Source organism: Salmo salar, chromosome 16 (assembly GCF_965601325.2).
Source record: "Salmo salar chromosome 16, fSalSal1, whole genome shotgun sequence".
Lineage (NCBI taxonomy): Eukaryota > Metazoa > Chordata > Actinopteri > Salmoniformes > Salmonidae > Salmo > Salmo salar.
The window spans coordinates 77,475,296-77,493,433 of NC_138306.1; the positions used below are offsets into that span (position 1 = coordinate 77,475,296).

At 46.1% G+C, this 18,138-nt stretch overlaps 1 protein-coding gene across 4 annotated transcripts in view; it reads right to left on the bottom strand.

The window, feature by feature from the left end:
- Positions 1–18,138, bottom strand: part of LOC106592612 (striated muscle preferentially expressed protein kinase) — a 57,013-nt gene that overhangs the window by 15,868 nt on the left and 23,007 nt on the right. For 3 of the 4 annotated variants that reach the window (XM_082962969.1, XM_082962971.1, XM_082962970.1), the window contains 21 exons: positions 16,728–17,654; positions 15,916–16,523; positions 15,641–15,787; positions 12,904–13,086; positions 9,636–9,820; positions 9,438–9,526; positions 9,163–9,338; positions 8,788–8,974; positions 7,814–7,887; positions 7,407–7,565; positions 7,065–7,254; positions 6,667–6,902; positions 6,140–6,298; positions 5,946–6,050; positions 5,625–5,831; positions 5,078–5,374; positions 4,832–4,944; positions 4,488–4,656; positions 3,810–3,909; positions 3,165–3,365; positions 740–797 (listed from right to left, as the gene is read on the bottom strand). In XM_082962969.1, coding sequence (XP_082819095.1) covers positions 740–797; positions 3,165–3,365; positions 3,810–3,909; positions 4,488–4,656; positions 4,832–4,944; positions 5,078–5,374; positions 5,625–5,831; positions 5,946–6,050; positions 6,140–6,298; positions 6,667–6,902; positions 7,065–7,254; positions 7,407–7,565; positions 7,814–7,887; positions 8,788–8,974; positions 9,163–9,338; positions 9,438–9,526; positions 9,636–9,820; positions 12,904–13,086; positions 15,641–15,787; positions 15,916–16,523; positions 16,728–17,654 — 4,570 coding nt within the window. The remainder of the gene's footprint in view (positions 1–739; positions 798–3,164; positions 3,366–3,809; positions 3,910–4,487; positions 4,657–4,831; positions 4,945–5,077; positions 5,375–5,624; positions 5,832–5,945; positions 6,051–6,139; positions 6,299–6,666; positions 6,903–7,064; positions 7,255–7,406; positions 7,566–7,813; positions 7,888–8,787; positions 8,975–9,162; positions 9,339–9,437; positions 9,527–9,635; positions 9,821–12,903; positions 13,087–15,640; positions 15,788–15,915; positions 16,524–16,727; positions 17,655–18,138) is intronic. The other variant, XM_045697861.2, reaches the window with a different exon arrangement.

Genomic DNA, 18,138 nt, shown 5'->3' on the forward strand with positions numbered 1-18,138 from the left:
ATCCATCCACCTGACAGGTGTGGCATATCAAGAAGCTGATTAAACAGCATGATCATTACACCTTGTACTGGGGACAATAAAAGGCCACTCTAAAATGTGCAGTTTTGTCACACAACACAATGCCACAGATGTCTCATGTTTTGAGGGAGCATGCAATTGGCATGCTGACTGCAGGAATGTCCACCAGAGCTGTAGCCAGATAATTTAATGTTCATTTCTCTACCATATGTCGCCTCCAACGTCGTTTTAGAGAATTTGGCAGTACGTCCAACCGGTATCACAACCACAGGCCACGTGTAACCACGCCAGCCCAGGACCTCCACATCAGGCTTCTTCACCTGCAGGATCGTCTGAGACCAGCCACCCGGACAGCTGATTAAACTGAGGAGTATTTCTGTCTGTAATAAAGCCCTTTTGTGGGGGGAAAACTATATCTGATTGACTGGGCCTGGCTCCCCTCATTGACTGATTTCCTTATATGAACTGTAACTCAGTAAAATTGTTGAAATTGTCACATATTGCATTCATATTTTTGTTCAGTATATATTCTATATTCTACATTCTATAGTCTACATTCTACTTTCTGTTTTCTACATTCTTGTATGCTCAACATGTAAACAAAATTATATCTTACTGAATTTTGTTATCTTTTAGATAAAGATAATTGGGTTGTTCTTGGTTGATTTTTCCATGCAATCCAAAGCACATTCAAACACAAGGCCAACAGGCCAAGGCAAACCTCAGACTCCATGACGGTAGTCTTCTTGGTCAATCGGTCCAGAAGTTCCTCATGGCATCTTCACACAGCAGTTAAGGAGAATAGAGGTATAGTGTGTAACAACCATAGAGATAGATAGAGGACTCAAGTGCCCAAAATCCTATTTTAGCATGAGCAGCGCCATTGAGGACTTTACCATTTTGGAGTAGTCAACTGGGTGGGACTTCCTATGGGTTAAGGAAGGATCACATGATTCCATCTGCGTCATCAGAAGGGATCAGCCAATGAATTATACTCGTGAGCAAACAACACAGTACAGGTGGCACTAGACGTAGTAGAAGGTGGATTACTTCAAAATGGAGATGGCCTCAATGGCGCTGCACATGCTCTCACAGATGCCATCATGAGACAGATACAATGATGCAATGTCTATATAAGTCTATGGTGATAACCTTATCGCTATAGTCCAAGTGGGAGGCAAATTACATTTTTTATAATAAATGAACCAAACTCCCACACATGGCGTCTCCTGGTAATGAAACCAATCTGTGATGAGTCAGGAGAAAGTAGCGCTTCGGTTCAGTCATGCCTCCAGGGGAGCAGAAAGGACATTGAGATTAATGTTATGCAGCAGTTCTCTCTCATCCACACAGTGGGAAGAAGGTGGGAAGAAGGCTAAGGTGGGAAGAAGGCTCTTGGCTCTGGTGTGTTCATGGAGAGGTTTTTATGCAAAGACATTGGATCAATGCCATATTTTGATCCATATTGGATCTAGCTGTAAACAAAAATGAATATAATTTGAATACAAACAATTCTAGGAACCACGATGTTGGTTTTTGGTTGAAACCTGGGCTAAAATGAGTACATTGATGGCTTTAGTTTTGATGCAACATTATTACATAGATGAGATATGTTAGATTAACAGGGAAATAACCTTGTCGCAACCAATACAATACTGTCTCAGAGGATATGTTACATTCAAAATGTTCATCTCCTGTAACATGGCTTCTTACATGCTGACCAGACTGCCCACGTTGCATGCGCGAGCGTTGCAAAATAAATGTACACATACATGTTATTCAATCATTTCATCCAAACTGCTCGCGCGCGTCTGTGTCACCAGGCGCTAAAATAGTTTTATTTTAGACGCGTGACGCGCTGCAAGTCCCGCCTCTCCATACTACTCGTTGGTTTTTACAAGCATATACCCACATGGGTGATTGAAAGATGAACGGGGTCCACACTCCAGTCAAGTTGGTGGTGGTAATGCCAACCGCCATATAAAATCCACAGAAGAAGAAGAATGAGTGAGGAGAGATGAATCAAAGAAAACTAAGTAAAAACTAACTAGGTTTCCTCTTTTATCTGTGGATTAATTGTTGGAGTAGAGAACACACGATTTTGAGTGACCCATAATGGGTCAAAATTCTACAAAGATCCAGAAAAAAAGGACCATAAGCATTTCAGGTAAAATAAACGAATGTTTTCTTAATCCAGAGGCGCTACATCACAAAACCTACTGGAACGCTTGCGAAACAGACCAAACAGACTAGGGTTTGGTGTTTGAGAAGTGAAAAATCTAAAGGCACAAGCTAGATTGGAGCCAATGTCTTAAGGAGTTGAACATGTCTTAAGGAGTTGAACATGTCTTAAGGAGTTGAACATGTCTTAAGGAGATGAACATGTCTTAAGGAGTTGAACATGTCTTAAGGAGTTGAACATGTCTTAAGGAGTTGAACATGTCTTAAGGAGATGAACATGTCTTAAGGAGTTGAACATGTCTTAAGGAGTTGAACATGTCTTAAGGAGTTGAACATGTCTTAAGGAGATGAACATGTCTTAAGGAGTTGAACATGTCTTAAGGAGTTGAACATGTCTTAAGGAGTTGAACATGTCTTAAGGAGTTGAACATGTCTTAAGGAGTTGAACATGTCTTAAGGAGATGAACATGTCTTAAGGAGTTGAACATGACAAAAACAACTTTATATCGAAGGAATGCCTTTGATTTAACGGCCTGCACATTCACAGTTCGGCGCGAGACCCAATGACGTGTTTCTGCACATGAGCTTTGCTAGCCAACGTCACCATGACATCGCCTACAAGTGTGATCAGGGATTTCTATTGGAGAAGCAGTTTTAGCCTATCTGAATACTGTACTGTCTTTGGTTTATCGCCCAGGACAAATTAGCTAGCAAGAAATTAGCTAAATGTCCATGAATGTTTCATGTGTTTTGACCTCTCCCCAAATTAATATAGTTGGTTCACAGTTGGTTTGGTATTTTAACCTGCGTGTCGTGAATGCGTCTGGTCGGGATAGACGAAATCAACATGCGCATGATGGCGCACGATGGCGCGCGCGGACGCATGCGCAGAGCTGGTTAGGTCATCATGTTATGGATTTTCTGACAACTGAAATGAATCAAATAACCAGTCAGTGAAAGGATACAGCTCAGTGATGATGACAACCATGTTCTTCTTCTCAAAGGCGTCATGGAAGTAGAGGATTTTCTCATGGTTCAGCTCTGACAGAAGGTTCATCTCTCTCAGGGCCAAGGCCTTCCTCTTGGCCCTCGCAGACACGAACTTGGCCGCGTACTCCACCTTCCCCTTCTTCTCAGTCACCCTCTTCACATAGGAGAACGCCCCACTGGAAAATAGTCACACAATGATGATATCATTGCAATAACTCTAGGAGAATGACCAAATCTTTCAATGGGATTGAGTTCTGAGAAACCAAAAGTCCTAGTTGAGAAAGTAAAGGGACATGAGTATTAAACGGTACGTGACACCTTGTTATTGTTCAACTTCTGGTGAGTCAAGCCAAGCTCTACCAGAGAAAAACAAAAACAAATAGCCTTTGTGATGTGTTCCTCTATTGACGGGTGACTCACCTCTCCTCTATTTCTGTCTGCTATCATTATGCAGTCAGGGTGTTGTTTGGTGTGGTGGAATTCCCCTTACTGACCTTTGTGGCCACCGTTCACAGTGCAATTTAATACACATAGTAGCTACCACTCGCAAAGCCTTTAAATACAGAAGAGATAGCCTGGCTGAGCGGATGTTGTTGGTGATTGCCTGGTCCATGACTCACCGTCCTATCTCCTTGTGTACATCGTAGTAATCAGTCAGCCTCCGCATCTTCCTCAAAATGGACCCCTCATCCTCCATGGGCTCCACCACCTCCTTCCTCACTGCAGGCAGAGGGTTGGAACAGGGGGCAAGGTTAATGTGGGCTGGTGGGTGGTTTGTGTGTGTGTGTGTGTGTGTGTGTGTGTGTGTGTGTGTGTGTGTGTGTGTGTGTGTGTGTGTGTGTGTGTGTGTGTGTGTGTGTGTGTGTGTGTGTGTGTGTGTGTGTGTGTGTGTGTGTGCGTGTGTGGGCTGACAGATGGTTTAATAGTCTCAGACACCTTGTGGTCCAACCCATATGGAGCAGATTTGGTTGTTTAACTCTCGATTACAACAAGCTTTGGCTGAGATATTACAAGGACAAACAGATGCAATCCAACTAAAACTGCAATTTCTGGCAACAACAAATAATAGGAAAAGCCTTGGTACTGTGACATCTGTGTTAACAATATTCAGTATGCAGAAAAAGCACACTTTTCAACAAGAGTGTGTCATTAATACCTTACCATAAGGGTGTGTTAATCAACAATAATTCATCAATTATGTTAGCACAAAGTATCATTCTTGTAGATGTTTTCCAGACTTATTCCAATATCTGTATATATCCTTATACATTTCAGACAGTATAGACGATGGTCCTGACCTTTGTGGACGGTGAGTTCAGCCTTGCAGGAGACTTGCCCAGCCAAGTTCTTGGCGGTGCAGGTGTACACCCCTGAGTCCTCAGGCCGGGCGTTCAGCACCACCAGGGAACACTCTGTATCATCGTACACAAAGGTGAAGTGACTGCTCTCCGACAGCAGAGTGTCATCCTGGAACCACAGAACAGATAACCACAATCAATTCCACTTGATCAACTATCATGGAGGGGTAGGTTTGTTTTCCTGGAACGACAAAGGAGTTAATCATCCAACAACCTGCTTAATCACTGCAGAATAAGTTTATGTGGTTAATGATATGATATCCATCCATTGACTCTTACCATACCTTGTACCACAGAATATCAGGATCGGGTTGTCCCTCGACAACCACAGCAAAGCGAGATGTCTCTCCAACATGTATTTCCAAGTCCTCCATGATGGACTCAAATTTAGGACGCACTGTTGGGAGAAAAGGAGGATAGAGAGTTTGGGGTCAGTTTGGCTTTTTACCTCATCATAGTTACAGTAAGCACCAAGGCTGTTAGCTGATTCTAGATCTGCACATAGGGGTGAACTTTGACCCCAAACTCACCTCCCATGGCCAGTAGGATGGTACAGAGGTCACTGCCAAACTGGTTGTTGGCTGTACAGACCAGCTGACCGGTGTCAGTGCTCTTCACCCTCTGGATCTTTAGGGTGTGTTGATCATCGTCTGGCATGCTCATCTCAAACATCCCTGGCTTGTTGAGCAAAACCACTCCCCTCCTCTTCCAGGTGACCACAGCATTGACGTGGTTAAGGGTGAGGGTGATGCTCACGGACTGGTTCTCCACCACGTACACAACGTCAGGCTTGTCCAGGATGATGGGAGCTTTCCTCAGATAGGGACCTGATAGGGATCAAAGGTCAAATGATCAGGGGATCAAACCATCATCTCTGATGTGTTGACAGACCATCATTCTCTCACAATAGTAGATCCTATATATCCGGCTCGAAGGACCATGTAATTATAATATTTTTGTACACCTGCTGCAATGTGTTTGGTGACATTGCTTTTGCACTACGCAAATTTTTACATAAATCCATTTAACCTTTGACCCTCCAACATAACTGTAGAGACTTGGAGCTTATAAAAGCACCTCTATCCATGAGCTGCACCAGGTCAGTGGAGGGGGAGGGTTTGCTGAGGAGTTTGGCGGTGGCCGCTAGGACCCTGAAGGCGTAGCGGACTCCCTTGGAGAGACCAGTGACTGTGTAGGTGGTCTCTCTCAGGTTGGAGGCTATGATGCTCCACTGGATGGAACCCAGAGGCTGCTGCTGCACCGCATACATCAAAGAACTGCCATCTGGAAGTACAACCATGAGGGTTACTGTAGTACTGTAGCGAATTTGGAGGGTAGAGTAGCCTGAAAGGGACTCGAATCCAGGTCCCTGGGACTCTCAGTTATATTGAGGCATACCTATGGAAGAGTCAAGCCTCTTTGGTTTCTTCCAGCTGAGTGTTATGGTCTTCCCTGTTATGGACTCTACCACTGGAGGACCATCGGGGGGATCAGGAACAATATCTACCAAAGGAAAATACAAATGTACCAACACACACCCATACTGTACTCAGTTGGCACAATAATTCTCGTGGCTTTTTTGGTTGGAGCACCTGTTGCTGTGATTGCTGGTGGATGGTCCCCATCCATACCTGTGATGTAGAGGTGTGCGTAGCAGGCTGCCTTCCCCACTTTGTTGGAGATGACACTCTTGTAGACGCCCCCATGGCCGTGACACACACAGCGGATGACCAGACTGTGGACATCCCTGTCTGGAGGAGGAAGAGAGAGAGAGATGACGCAGGTAGAGGAGGGAGAGAGAGAGAGATAACTAATGTAGAGGAGGGAGAGAGAGAGAGAGATAACTAATGTAGAGGAGGGAGAGAGAGAGATGACGCAGGTAGATGAGGGAGAGAGAGAGAGATAACTAATGTAGAGGAGGGAGAGAGAGAGATGACGCAGGTAGATGAGGGAGAGAGAGAGATGACTAATGTAGATGAGGGAGAGAGAGAGATGACTAATGTAGAGGAGGGAGAGAGAGAGAGATGACGCAAGTAGAGGAGGGATAGAAAGAATAAGAGTGAGAGCGAACGAGAGAGAGAGAGAGAGAGAGAGAAATAGAGAGAGATTGCTTCCTTACGCTGGGTCATCTTCCTGTCGTCTGTGCTGTGTATCTTCTTGCCGTTGTGGTACCAGGCGATGGTGGGGTAGGGCAGGCCCGCCACCTTACACTTTAGCACCGCCTCCTTCCCCTCGATCATCTCCAGGTCAGCCAGGGGCTTGACGAAGTCAGGCATGGTCCTCTGCTCCTGCTCCACCTCGCTCTCCAGAACCTCCGGCTCCTCAGCGATGGAAGGCATCTTCTCCAGCTTCGCCCTGGAGAGAAGAAGGAAGCAAATAGAATGAGAGACAGAAGGAAAGGGAAATACAGACGAGAAGACAATGAAACACGCCTATTATTTGTTTTTAGATCACTGAGATGAGGAGAAGCCACTTCAGACTAGTGGGATCACCCCACGTCTATGGTTTTCCCCGTACATGTGAGAAGAGATAGCGGGCCGCGGTTCCTGCATGTAGAGTTCGGCTGTGCACTCCGCCTTTCCACGTGCGTTCTTAGCGACGGCTGTGTAGAAGCCCTCCGTGTCACTGCTGACGTGAGTGATGACCAATGAGTAACGACCTCCTTCCTGCAGGAGACGCACATTCTCACTCTCCTCCACCGGGTTCTCTGGATGGAGATAAACAGAATATGGTAGATTCATAAAGAGTCAACCAATGGGGTAACGAAGAGACATTACGAGCCATACTAGCCTACATTACCAATTTGCTGTCCATTCTGTACCAATAGGAAATACAGTACATTCTAAGAGAGATACTTACCGAAATGGTTCCAGGTAACGACGGGAGGTGGGGACCCGCTGACCTTGCAGTCAAAACGGGCGGTGCGACCCTCTATGACCTCCAGGATGTCCAGCTTGCGGGTGAACAGGGGCTCCCTGGAGGGAGTGACCTTTAGGTGGGCACTGGAGGTCAACTCCTCTGGAACAGGAATGAAAATCACCAGCAAATACATTAATGGTTTATAAGTAGTTTATAGACAAGAAGTGATTTACAAATTATTAAAAAAGACGTTTTAACTCATTGGTTGAAATTGTGTGATCATCATTTTTGGTTCTTGCCAAATAGTGTGGCTGTATCATTACATTACTTACAACAGCAGCAATTCATTACTGCCGTATAAACCCATTATTTGGCAAGGAAGTTTTCTTTCTGGAGTTGTCATTTACCTTTGGCAGTGCTCAGCTTGCAGGTGTATGTTCCACTGTCGTCTTCATGTAGTGAGTTTAACAGCAGCCGGCACCTGTAATAGAAATCCCCTCTGTCAGCTGCCTGGACCTTATTACACGCTCCATGAGCTAACACTGCCTCACATCCACTTGTGTGGGCTGTTTCCTTCATTAGAAAAAGTGAATGTCCATTCACAGTTTGCTTATGGATGAAATGTTGTTGTATCAGAAATTGAATTTTGAAGGCCCCCTCCATATTGCTCCAATCTACTCAGATCAGAGTGGATGAAGGAGAAAGGGGCATGGAAAGGAAATCACTTCAAAGATTTGAGGCACACCCTCTATCGCTCTCACCCATTCAATCAAGGGAAAGGGAAGGAATTCACTTAAAAGCATTGAGGCACCTTTCCCTTTCATAGTGTCTAAGCCAGGGCACTCCAACCCTGTTCCCGGAGAGCTACCCTCCTGTAGGGTTTCACTCCAACCCTGTTCCCGGAGAGCTACTCTCCTGTAGGGTTTCACTCCAACCCTGTTCCTGGAGAGCTACCCTACTGTAGGGTTTCACTCCAACCCTGTTCCTGGAGAGCTACCCTCCTGTAGGGTTTCACTCCAACCCTGTTCCTGGAGAGCTACCCTCCTGTAGGGTTTCACTCCAACCCTGTTCCTGGAGAGATACCCTCCTGTAGGGTTTCACTCCAACCCTGTTCATGGAGAGTTACCCTCCTGTAGGGTTTCACTCCAACCCTGTTCCTGGAGAGCTACCCTCCTGTAGGGATTCACCCCAACCCTGTTCATGAAGAGTTACCCTCCTGTAGGGTTTCACTCCAACCCTGATCCTGGAGAGCTACCCTCCTGTAGGTTTTCACTCCAACCCCTTTCACTCCAACCTCCAACCCTACTTATTAGAATCAGATGCGCTAGATTAGGGTTGGAGCGATAGAAGGGTTAGAGTGCCTTGGTCTAGGCCTACCCACCTCTTCCCGTTAAAGGTCATCTTGCAGTTGAGCAGTGCCGGCTGAACCAGTTTACCATTGGACAGCCAGTCTACCTCCACATCCAGAGGCCCAGTCATGTGACACTCAAACATGGCCGACTCTCCGGCCCTCACCGCCACGTCTCGCACCTCTCTGATGATGGCCAGGGCTTCCTGTGCCGGGGAGGCTGGGGAAAAGACAGAGGAGAGACCAACACAGATCTGTTACTGTTGCGGCTAGAAACTCAAGCATTTTGCTGCACCTGCAATAACAATACACTTTGATTTGATTTTGAGCTTTTTCAAAATGCAGCTGGCACCAACCCTAATGGTCAGTCACTGACGCTGGTCTTGTGGATTTTGGAGTGATCTTTACCTTTGACCTCTAGTTTGCATTCGCTCTGCTTGGTTCCATATTCGTTGATGATCTTGCAGGTGTAGAGTCCTGCATCAGATCTCTGTGCTGAAGTGATGATCATTTCACTGGTGCCGTCCTCTGTCTCACGAACAATGAATCTACCACTGGTTTTTAGGGTCACTTTGTCCCTCAGCCTAGGTGATAAAAACAGGTACATTCTGAGCTCTTGCAAAAGCAAACGAGAGAAAGACATGACAAACTGTACTGAAACACACTGAATACTGTATTCTTACCAGTACACCATAGGTTTAGGCTGTCCTCTAACTTTGACAGACATGGTAACCTCCTGTCCCTCTGTCACCCCGTGGTCATTCAGTGCTGCCTATCAAACCAAAAGACTAAGACTGTCTAAAAGCCGAAATATTGAATACTCAATGGCGAGGGGAGAAATCCCCCGTAGACTATTGAGATGCCCGCTGAATCTTCTTTACCTGAAAGGAGGGAGGATCTTTGAAGAAGGCATATTTAGACTGTGGCCCCACCCCTCGTGAGGGTGGTTCTCCAATCTCCATGACCTCCTCCAGGGGGCTCAGGTACTCCTCGTCTGATTGGAGGGGACTCGTGACCTCCACCAGGGGCAAGCTGCTCGGCTTCCCACCATGCACCTTGGTCAGCTCTGGAGAAACAACATTATACTTGTTTACCATATACTGTATCATTTCAATGTATTTTAACGATGTCCCCACCAGAGGAGGCCGGTGGGAGGAGCTGTCAGAGGACGGGCTCATTGTAATGGAACGGTATCAAACACATCAAACATATGGAAACCACGTTTGACTCATCTGCATTAATTCCATTCCAGCCATTACAATGTGCCCATTCTCCTATAGCTCCTCCCACCAGCCTCCACTGGTCCCTACAAAATGGTGCCCCGTGTGAGCACGATCCTTTACAGTATCAAAATGAACAAAACAAGCGCATTGTCCTGTCTATGCAACACAGAGCGAGGTAGGGTGTTAAAAATGAATTTTGTAATATAGATCAAACATTACTCACAATAATTCCACAAAGACGTTTATGGACCGGCACGATATAGTAACATAGTTAACAAAATGGACACATTGTAACTTGATAGTGTTTGTGAGGCGTAAAGCTCAGAGAATGTAGCAATAAGCATTAACTGAATTGCTAGAATATTCTAAATTAGTTTCCCAACAAGCAGCGTATAAGTGCTCCACTGTCTTCTGCTCTGCTTGTGTGTTGCTCTACTTGTATCACCATGGTGACAAGAGTGTTTGAAGAGATGAGCGATTTGGCTGGAGCGATGGAGACACACACACACACACACATTGCTGAGGGACCCTTTGAAGTGACCAGCGCTGGACAGATAATGGATTAATCCCTGAATCCCTGACCCAATCATTCTGTGAGACTAGCCCAGCACCACAGGAGACACATTGTCACATTGTCACCACCAGCCTCTCCACAAGTCACAGTTAATTCAGCTCCACAGAGGAACCATAGTATTGTAGCAGCCACCTCTTAACAAAACCATGGGCTCCAGAATTCAATTTCACTGGCAAGATAAACAGACAATGTTCTGACAATCGAACGAGAACAATCGACAGAAGCAGTAGATAAAATATGAAAAGTTTCTCTCCTGTTAGGAAAAAGAACAGGGTAGCTTAGTATATATAGAAACAGCTTGCTTAGATTGCTTGGCCATACACATGAAGAGATAAAGTGATCAGCATCACAGAGACTAAAGCTAAACAAGGACGTCTGCAGAAAGAACAGAGGACATAGAGGCATTCTAGATGTTTCGAGGTCTGAGAACCAGAAATGAATGAGTAAACAAGTGAAAACCCTTTGATGTTAAAATGTTCCAATTTCTTCTAACCATGACTAAGACGTTTCAGATGTGGAGATCGAGGACTCACCTAAGAAGTTACATGGCAGAGTGGAGCCTGTGCACAGACAACCAGCACCAGCTTTATTTCTGTAATGCTGCCAACGTTTACACAAATGCTGCATGAAGCAAGCCTTCCTAGCCTGCTGCTAATAATCTACCAATTCAATCTCATCCTCCTCTCCCTCTCTCCCTCACTTTCCTCCTCCTTCTTCAGCTCCAAATTATCTTTTTCCTTTTCTCTGTCCTCCAGCAATATTACATCAACCCACATGCCCTGTAGCCTGAAGGCTTTGATACAAAAAAAAATGTAAATGATAAAATCAAGTCAGACTGCAATATTGCAGTATTTATGTGATTCATAAACACCAAAGACTTTTGGAAAGCATCTCATATTGTGGGTATATATTCCAGTTGCAAAAACTCAGCATTTGATGTACGTGGGTTAAATTCAGACGTTTTAATACCCTAAATCTCCTCTAATACACGACCGTATAAATCCCAACTTGATGCGCCAAAATCCTCACCCACCCCACAGAACCATAGCAACATGACTCATAATCTTGTTGTACATGAGTTTGGCAATTCCCCTGACACTAGCATCTCAGGGTGGAATCATCACAGATAAAGAATGGGTCTGTGATAGTAACATTAATCTCACACTGGGACATACAACAGACCGCCATTGAGAACAAGAGGCTGCTATAAATACCTAGTGGTAGCCTCCACTGGCCTAATATGGCCAAGCAGGCCTGGACGCTGAGCTAGCGCCAGAAAGTTACAGCAGTAGTGTTCACTCTACAGGATAACACTGTGCAGAGACATTACAGGACTGGAGAAAGAGCTTGTGGCACATTCAAAGGAAGTTTAATTAGTTTGGCTTCCTCAAAAGATATGGAAGGAGTGGCTCTAAGAGAGCGAGAGACATTTATGAGCATATTGTATGTATATTGGATTGTCACAGAGATCTGTGTATTTCTGTTGGAGGTAATAATTCTATTATTGCAGCCATTACTCAAGTGACTGGAAAGGACTGTGGTTGCGTTTTGATTTGATGCAGGAGTGGTACTGTTTGTCTGCATTGAGAGCTGTGGTGTGATTTATCTTTTTATATAACCACAATTCAAACTATTGACTATTGACCGAACCAACAGACATCTCAGCTAATAATACACAAACTAAAGTTTTATGTCCAAGAGGAATACGCATTCTGTTGACAAAGACTAATCCCCAGTTTTGAACATCCGTCTAACTGACTGAAAACCCGGGGACCTTTAGTGACTGGCAGGCAAATCTTTGTTTTGAAATCCACCAGGGGACCCAAATGCCTTTCACAAATTATGAGTTACCATGGCAACTATCTGTGAATGGAGCTTGGACTTGGGATGGGATGCCCCTTTGTAGTTATGAAGACAAAATGTCAGAGCAGAGCTGGCAGGGGATTAGGATGGGGAGTTGTGGTGTTTGCGTGTGAGTGTGTGTGTGTGTGTGTGTGTGTGTGTGTTGTGTGTGTGTGTGTGTGTGTGTGTGTGTGTGCATGTGTCTGTCTGTCTGTCTGTCTGTCTGTCTGTCTGTCTGTCTGTCTGTCTGTCTGTCTGTCTGTCTGTCTGTCTGTCTGTCTGTCTGTCTGTCTGTCTGTCTGTCTGTCTGTCTGTCTGTCTGTCTGTCTGTCTGTCTGTCTGTCTGTCTGTCTGTCTGTCTGTGTGTGTGTGTGTGTGTGTGTGTGTGTGTGTGTGCATCACAGACCAAAAAAATGGTGTGCCTTTGATTCCTAGTCAATTGATCAACTAGAATGTATGGCCTTCTGTGTTCATGCCTGTGTGAGTGTGTCTATCTGTAACCCAGCTCACCTGATTTGATGTAGAGCGTGGCGTTGCAGGATGCTTTCCCGGCCGCGTTGACAGCGGTGACGCAGTACGTCCCGGCGTCTCCAGGCCTCATCTGGGTTATCAGTAGGGAGTGCTGCTCCCCCTCAGCCTTGACCACATGGGACGGGCTGCTCCTTATCAGAACGTTACTCTTCTTCCAAGTCACTGCATTCCAAGGGGTCACACACAAAGACACATCTCAGACCACACTCAGACAACTTAATCACAGTCCCTTCCCCTGTGTCTAGGTGCAGAATGATGTGAGGCCCCTAAGCACCAATCCAAGGTCAGTTTGACATACAGGAAATATTCAGACCCCTTCCCTTCGTCCAGATTTTCTGACATTACAGCCTTATTCTAAAATAGCTTAAAAAAAAAATATGTACTCATCAATCTACACACAATACCCCATAATGACAAAGCGAAAATAGGTTTTTAGAAATTTTTGCAAATATATTGAAAATAAAAAACAGAAATATCTTATTTACATAAGTATTCAGACCGTTTGCTATGAGACTCGGAAATGAGCTCAGGCGCATCCTGTTTCCATTGATCATCATTGAGATGTTTCTATAACTTGATTGTCCACCTGTGGTAAATTCAACTGACTGGACATGATTTGGAAAGGCACACAGCTGTCTTTATAAGGTCCCAAAGTTGAAAGTGCATGTCAGAGCAAAAACCAAGCCATGAGGTCAAAGGAAGTGTCTGTGGAGCTCCAAGGCAGGATTGTGTCGAGGCACAGATCTGGGGAAGGGTACCAAAAAATGTCTGCAGCATTGAAGGTCACACAGTGACCTCCATTATTCTTAAATGGAAGAAGTTTGGAACCACCAAGACTCTTCCTAAAGCTGGCTGCCCGGACAAACTGAGCAATCGGGGGAGAAGGGCCTTGGTCAGGGAGGTGACCAAGAACCCGATGGTCACTCTGGCAGAGTTCTAGAGTTCCTCTGTGGAGATGGGAGAACCTTCCAGAAGGACAACCATCTCTGCAGCACTCCACCAATCAGACCTTTATGATAGAGTGGCCAGAGGGAAGCCACTCCTCAGTAAAAGGCACATGACAGCCCACTTGGAAAAAGCCACCTAAAGGACACTCAGACCATGAGAAACAAGATTCTCTGGTCTGATGAAACCAAGATTGAACTCTTTGGCCTGAATGCCAAGAGTCACATTTGGAGGAAACCTGGCACCATCCCTACATGTACGGTGAAGCATGGTGGTTGCAGCATCATGCTGTGGGGAGGATTTTCAGGGGCAGGAACAGGGAGACTAGTCAGGATCGAGGGAAAAATGAAGAGAGCAAAGTACAGAGAGATCCTTGATGAAAACCTGCTCCAGAGCGCTCAGGACCTCAGACTGGGGCGATGGTTCACCTTCCAACAGGACAGCGACCCTAAACACACAGCCAAGACAATGCAAGTGTGGCTTCAGGACAAGTCTCTGAATGTCCTTGAGTGGCTCAGCCAGAGCCCGGACTTGAACCAGATCGAACATCTCTGGAGAGACCTGAAAATAGCTGTGCAGTGACGCTCCCCATCCAACCTGACAGAGCTTGAGAGGATCTGCAGAGAAGAATTGGAGGAACTCCCCAAATACAGGTGTGCCAAGCTTGTGTCGTCATTTTTTTTAATGTATTTTATTTCACCTTTATTAACCAGGTAGGCCAGTTGAGAACAAGTTCTAATGTACAACTGCGACCTGGCCAAGATAAAGCAAAGCAGTTCTACACAAACAACACAGAGTTACACATGGAATAAACTAAATGTACAGTCAATAACACAATGGAAAAGTCTATATACAGTGTGTGCAAATGAAGTAAGATTAGGGAGGTAAGTCAATAAATAGGCCATAGTGGCGAAATAATTACAATTTAGCAATTAAACACCGGAGTGATAGATGTGCAAAAGATGAATGTGAAAGTAGAGATACTGATGTGCAAAGGAGCAAAAAAATAAATAACAATATGGGGATGAGGTAGTTGGGTGGGCTATTTACAGATGGGCTATGATAAGGTGCAATGACCTGTAAGCTGCTCTGACAGCTGGTGCTTAAAGTTAGTGAGCGAGATATGAGTCTCCAGCTTCAGTGATTTTTGCAATTCGTTCCAGTCATTGGCAGCAGAGCACTGGAAGGAAAGGCGGCCAAAAGAAGATTTGGCTTTGGGGGTGACCAGTGAAATATACCTGCTGGAGCGCGTGCTACAGGTGGGTGCTGCAATGGTGACCAGTGAGCTGAAATAAGGCAGGGCTTTACCTAGCAAAGACTTATAGATGACCTGGAGCCAGTGGGTTTGGCGACGAATATGAAGCGAGGGCCAGCCAACGAGAGCATACAGGTCGCAGTGGCGGGTAGTATATGGAGCTTACCCAAGAAGACTCAAGGCTGTAATCGCAGCCAAAGGTGCTTCAACAAAGTACAGAATAAAGGGTCTGAACACTAATGTAAATGTGATATTTCCGTAGAAAATGTTTAACAAATTTGCGAAAATTTCTAAAAAACAGTTTTTGCTTTGTCATTATGGGGTATTGTGTGTAGATTGATGAGGGGGGAAATGATTTAATCCAATAAGGCTGTAACGTAACAAAATGTGGAAAAAGTCAAGAGGTCTGAATACCTTCCGAAAGCACTGTATTACCTCATCATGGTCCAAATGTGTTTGGGAAAGGCAAAAGCCTACCCCAGAGCTTTGCTTAACCTCTACCTGGAGATGATCTACCTGTTGGGAGGGGGCTGCCAGTGATGACACATTTGAGCAGGACCTCAGAGCCAGCGGTGGCGATGGTGTCCCCCAGGGGCCTCTCAAACGCTGGTTTCTCAGCTGGCCCCTCATCTGCCGACATGTAAGAGTCATCTGAATCGTCTCCTACAACAGAAAGGCAGGAGCTGTATTACTTTCCTTCTATACTGCAGATATTAATGTATTTAGGATGGTAGCACATTAATGTCTAGCTAATGTGTTGCCCAGTGGATACCCGCAATTCAGTGTCCTACCTGTCTCAGGAGACATAGGCTGACTTTCCCAAGACTTTCCCGAGACTTTTCCCTTCTTCTGAGTCTTGGAAGCCCTGTCCTCCCTCTTCCCTGCTCTTCTCGTCTTTTCTCTCTCTCTCTTCTCTCCGGCCTCATCCTCTTCCATTTCCATGAGCTCGTCCTCCACCAGGATGGTAGGAATGGTCATCTTCAGCGCGGGAGACGTCCTCCCCGGCTCTCCCTTCCGTCTCTTCATTAGAGGGCTGATGGAAGGGGTGGAGATGGGGGTGGGGGACAGTCGTGGGGGCTTGGGGGGATAGGCGGAGGCTGGATCTTTGGCAGGGGTCGGTGATGGTCCTCTCTGCATAGTGGGGCTTGGAGACCTGGGGCTTGGAGGCCTGCGGTGGTGTAGAGGTTTCTCAAGATCTTTAGGAGAGGAAGGCCCTTTGGGGTAGGTAGACGGTGCTCTTTGTGCGGTAGGGGTTGGAGACCCGGGGTGGTCCATCCTGGGTGGAGGCTGCTCCAGCTCTTTATCAGCCAAAGGCCCTTTGGGTGTTGGAGATACAGGTGGTTGTTCCTCGGCCGTGTGTGGAGGCTTCGCTGCTGCGGGAGAGCTCCGAAGGACCTCCCTGTGTCAAATGCATTATGTAATGTTGGCACAGAAAATAGAACAGAAAGGAATTATGTCATTTATATCTGTAATGTGTGTGTACATATATCACTATTGAGCTGTCAGAGTAGTGTGTACCAACGCACACAGGCACACACACACGTACACACAAATCGACCAACACAAAACACACACACAGTGTTAATGGATCATCTCAGCCTACCTGGTTGGGCTTTTCCGCGTGACTCTTGATGAGGGTGATCGTCGTCCTGGTAACTGGTTAACCAGTACTGTCTCCATGGAAACAGAGCCTTTCCCCACACTTTTAGACTCAGACGGCTGAGCTGACGCTGAAGCTGAATCATACTGCTCCCGTTGCGGAACATTCCTTTGATCTGTCAGACCCTTCTCATGGGATTGGGATGATTTTCGGGACGAAACACTCTCTTCAACACTCTTCCCTAATAGTCCTCTCTCCTCCAGGACCTTCTCCCTCTCTTCCAGCTTCTTGACCACCTGAGGGGGAATAGGCTCCAGCTTGCCCACGGACCGTCTCTCCATCTGGGGCAACTGCTCGGTGGAGTAGGCCTTCTTCAGGTTGGGCCTCCCCACCAGCTTCTTGATCCTGGCCAGCTCCTCTGTGAACTTGTTCTGGAAGCTCTGGACCCTCTGCTGGTAGCTTGGTTTGTCCTCCAAAGACGAGGCCCTCTTCTTTCCGAACGTGGAGCGCCTCGAGGCCGCGGCATCCGGCTGGCTTGTCCCCTCCTCTTTGGAGACCCCCTCCAGATTGCAGGATGCCGCCCGGCCGAAAGACCGCCCAGATCTGACCCCCGCACTCACCTCACTCACCTTTTGTTCAAACTCCTTGATCTTGTCAAAGATCTTGGGTGCAGCACGGGCCAGTTTGGGTGTCTTGCCACCACTGCTGCCGCTGCTTGAAGTATGGGAGGAGGCTCCTGAAAACATCCCTGGGAGTTTGTTTTTGACCACAGCTCCTCCTAGGGAAGGGTCCTGGGTACTGTGTGAGGTGACACTGTTCTTATGGGAGCTGAAGGATGTTGTGGGTTGGGATACAGTTTGACTGGACTGGAGTGAGGCAGGACTGAAGGATGGGCCTGTTTGGGTTTGGGGGAGAGAAGGAGATGGGATCCTGGAAGATGGGGGTTTTAGGGAAATGGAAAGTTAGACGTACAAAGAAGGGACACGGAGAGGCCCAGGTTTTTGGAAGAGGAAGAAAAGCCATTGGATGTGTGTGTGTGTGTGTGTGTGTGTGTGTGTATGTAGTGTGTGTGTGTGTGTGTGTGTGTGTGTGTGTGTGTGTGTGTGTGTGTGTGTGTGTGTGTGTGTGTGTGTGTGTGTGTGTGTGTGTGTGTGTGTGTGTGTGTGTGTGTGTGTGTGTGTGTGTGTACGTAAATGAGTGTCCACTGCTTTACGAAATAGTAATACTGCTTAAAGTCAATATAATTTGAGTGTTGATTTCTCATCAGGACAGAGGTACCTTTCACAAATAAACAGAACATGGAATGGCCATGAATGAAGTGATTTTAGCACAGATAACACTTAACTTCTATGGACACAAATCTCAATACACTATAGAAGATTATGCATGGGTCTAACACAACATGTGTAGGAGC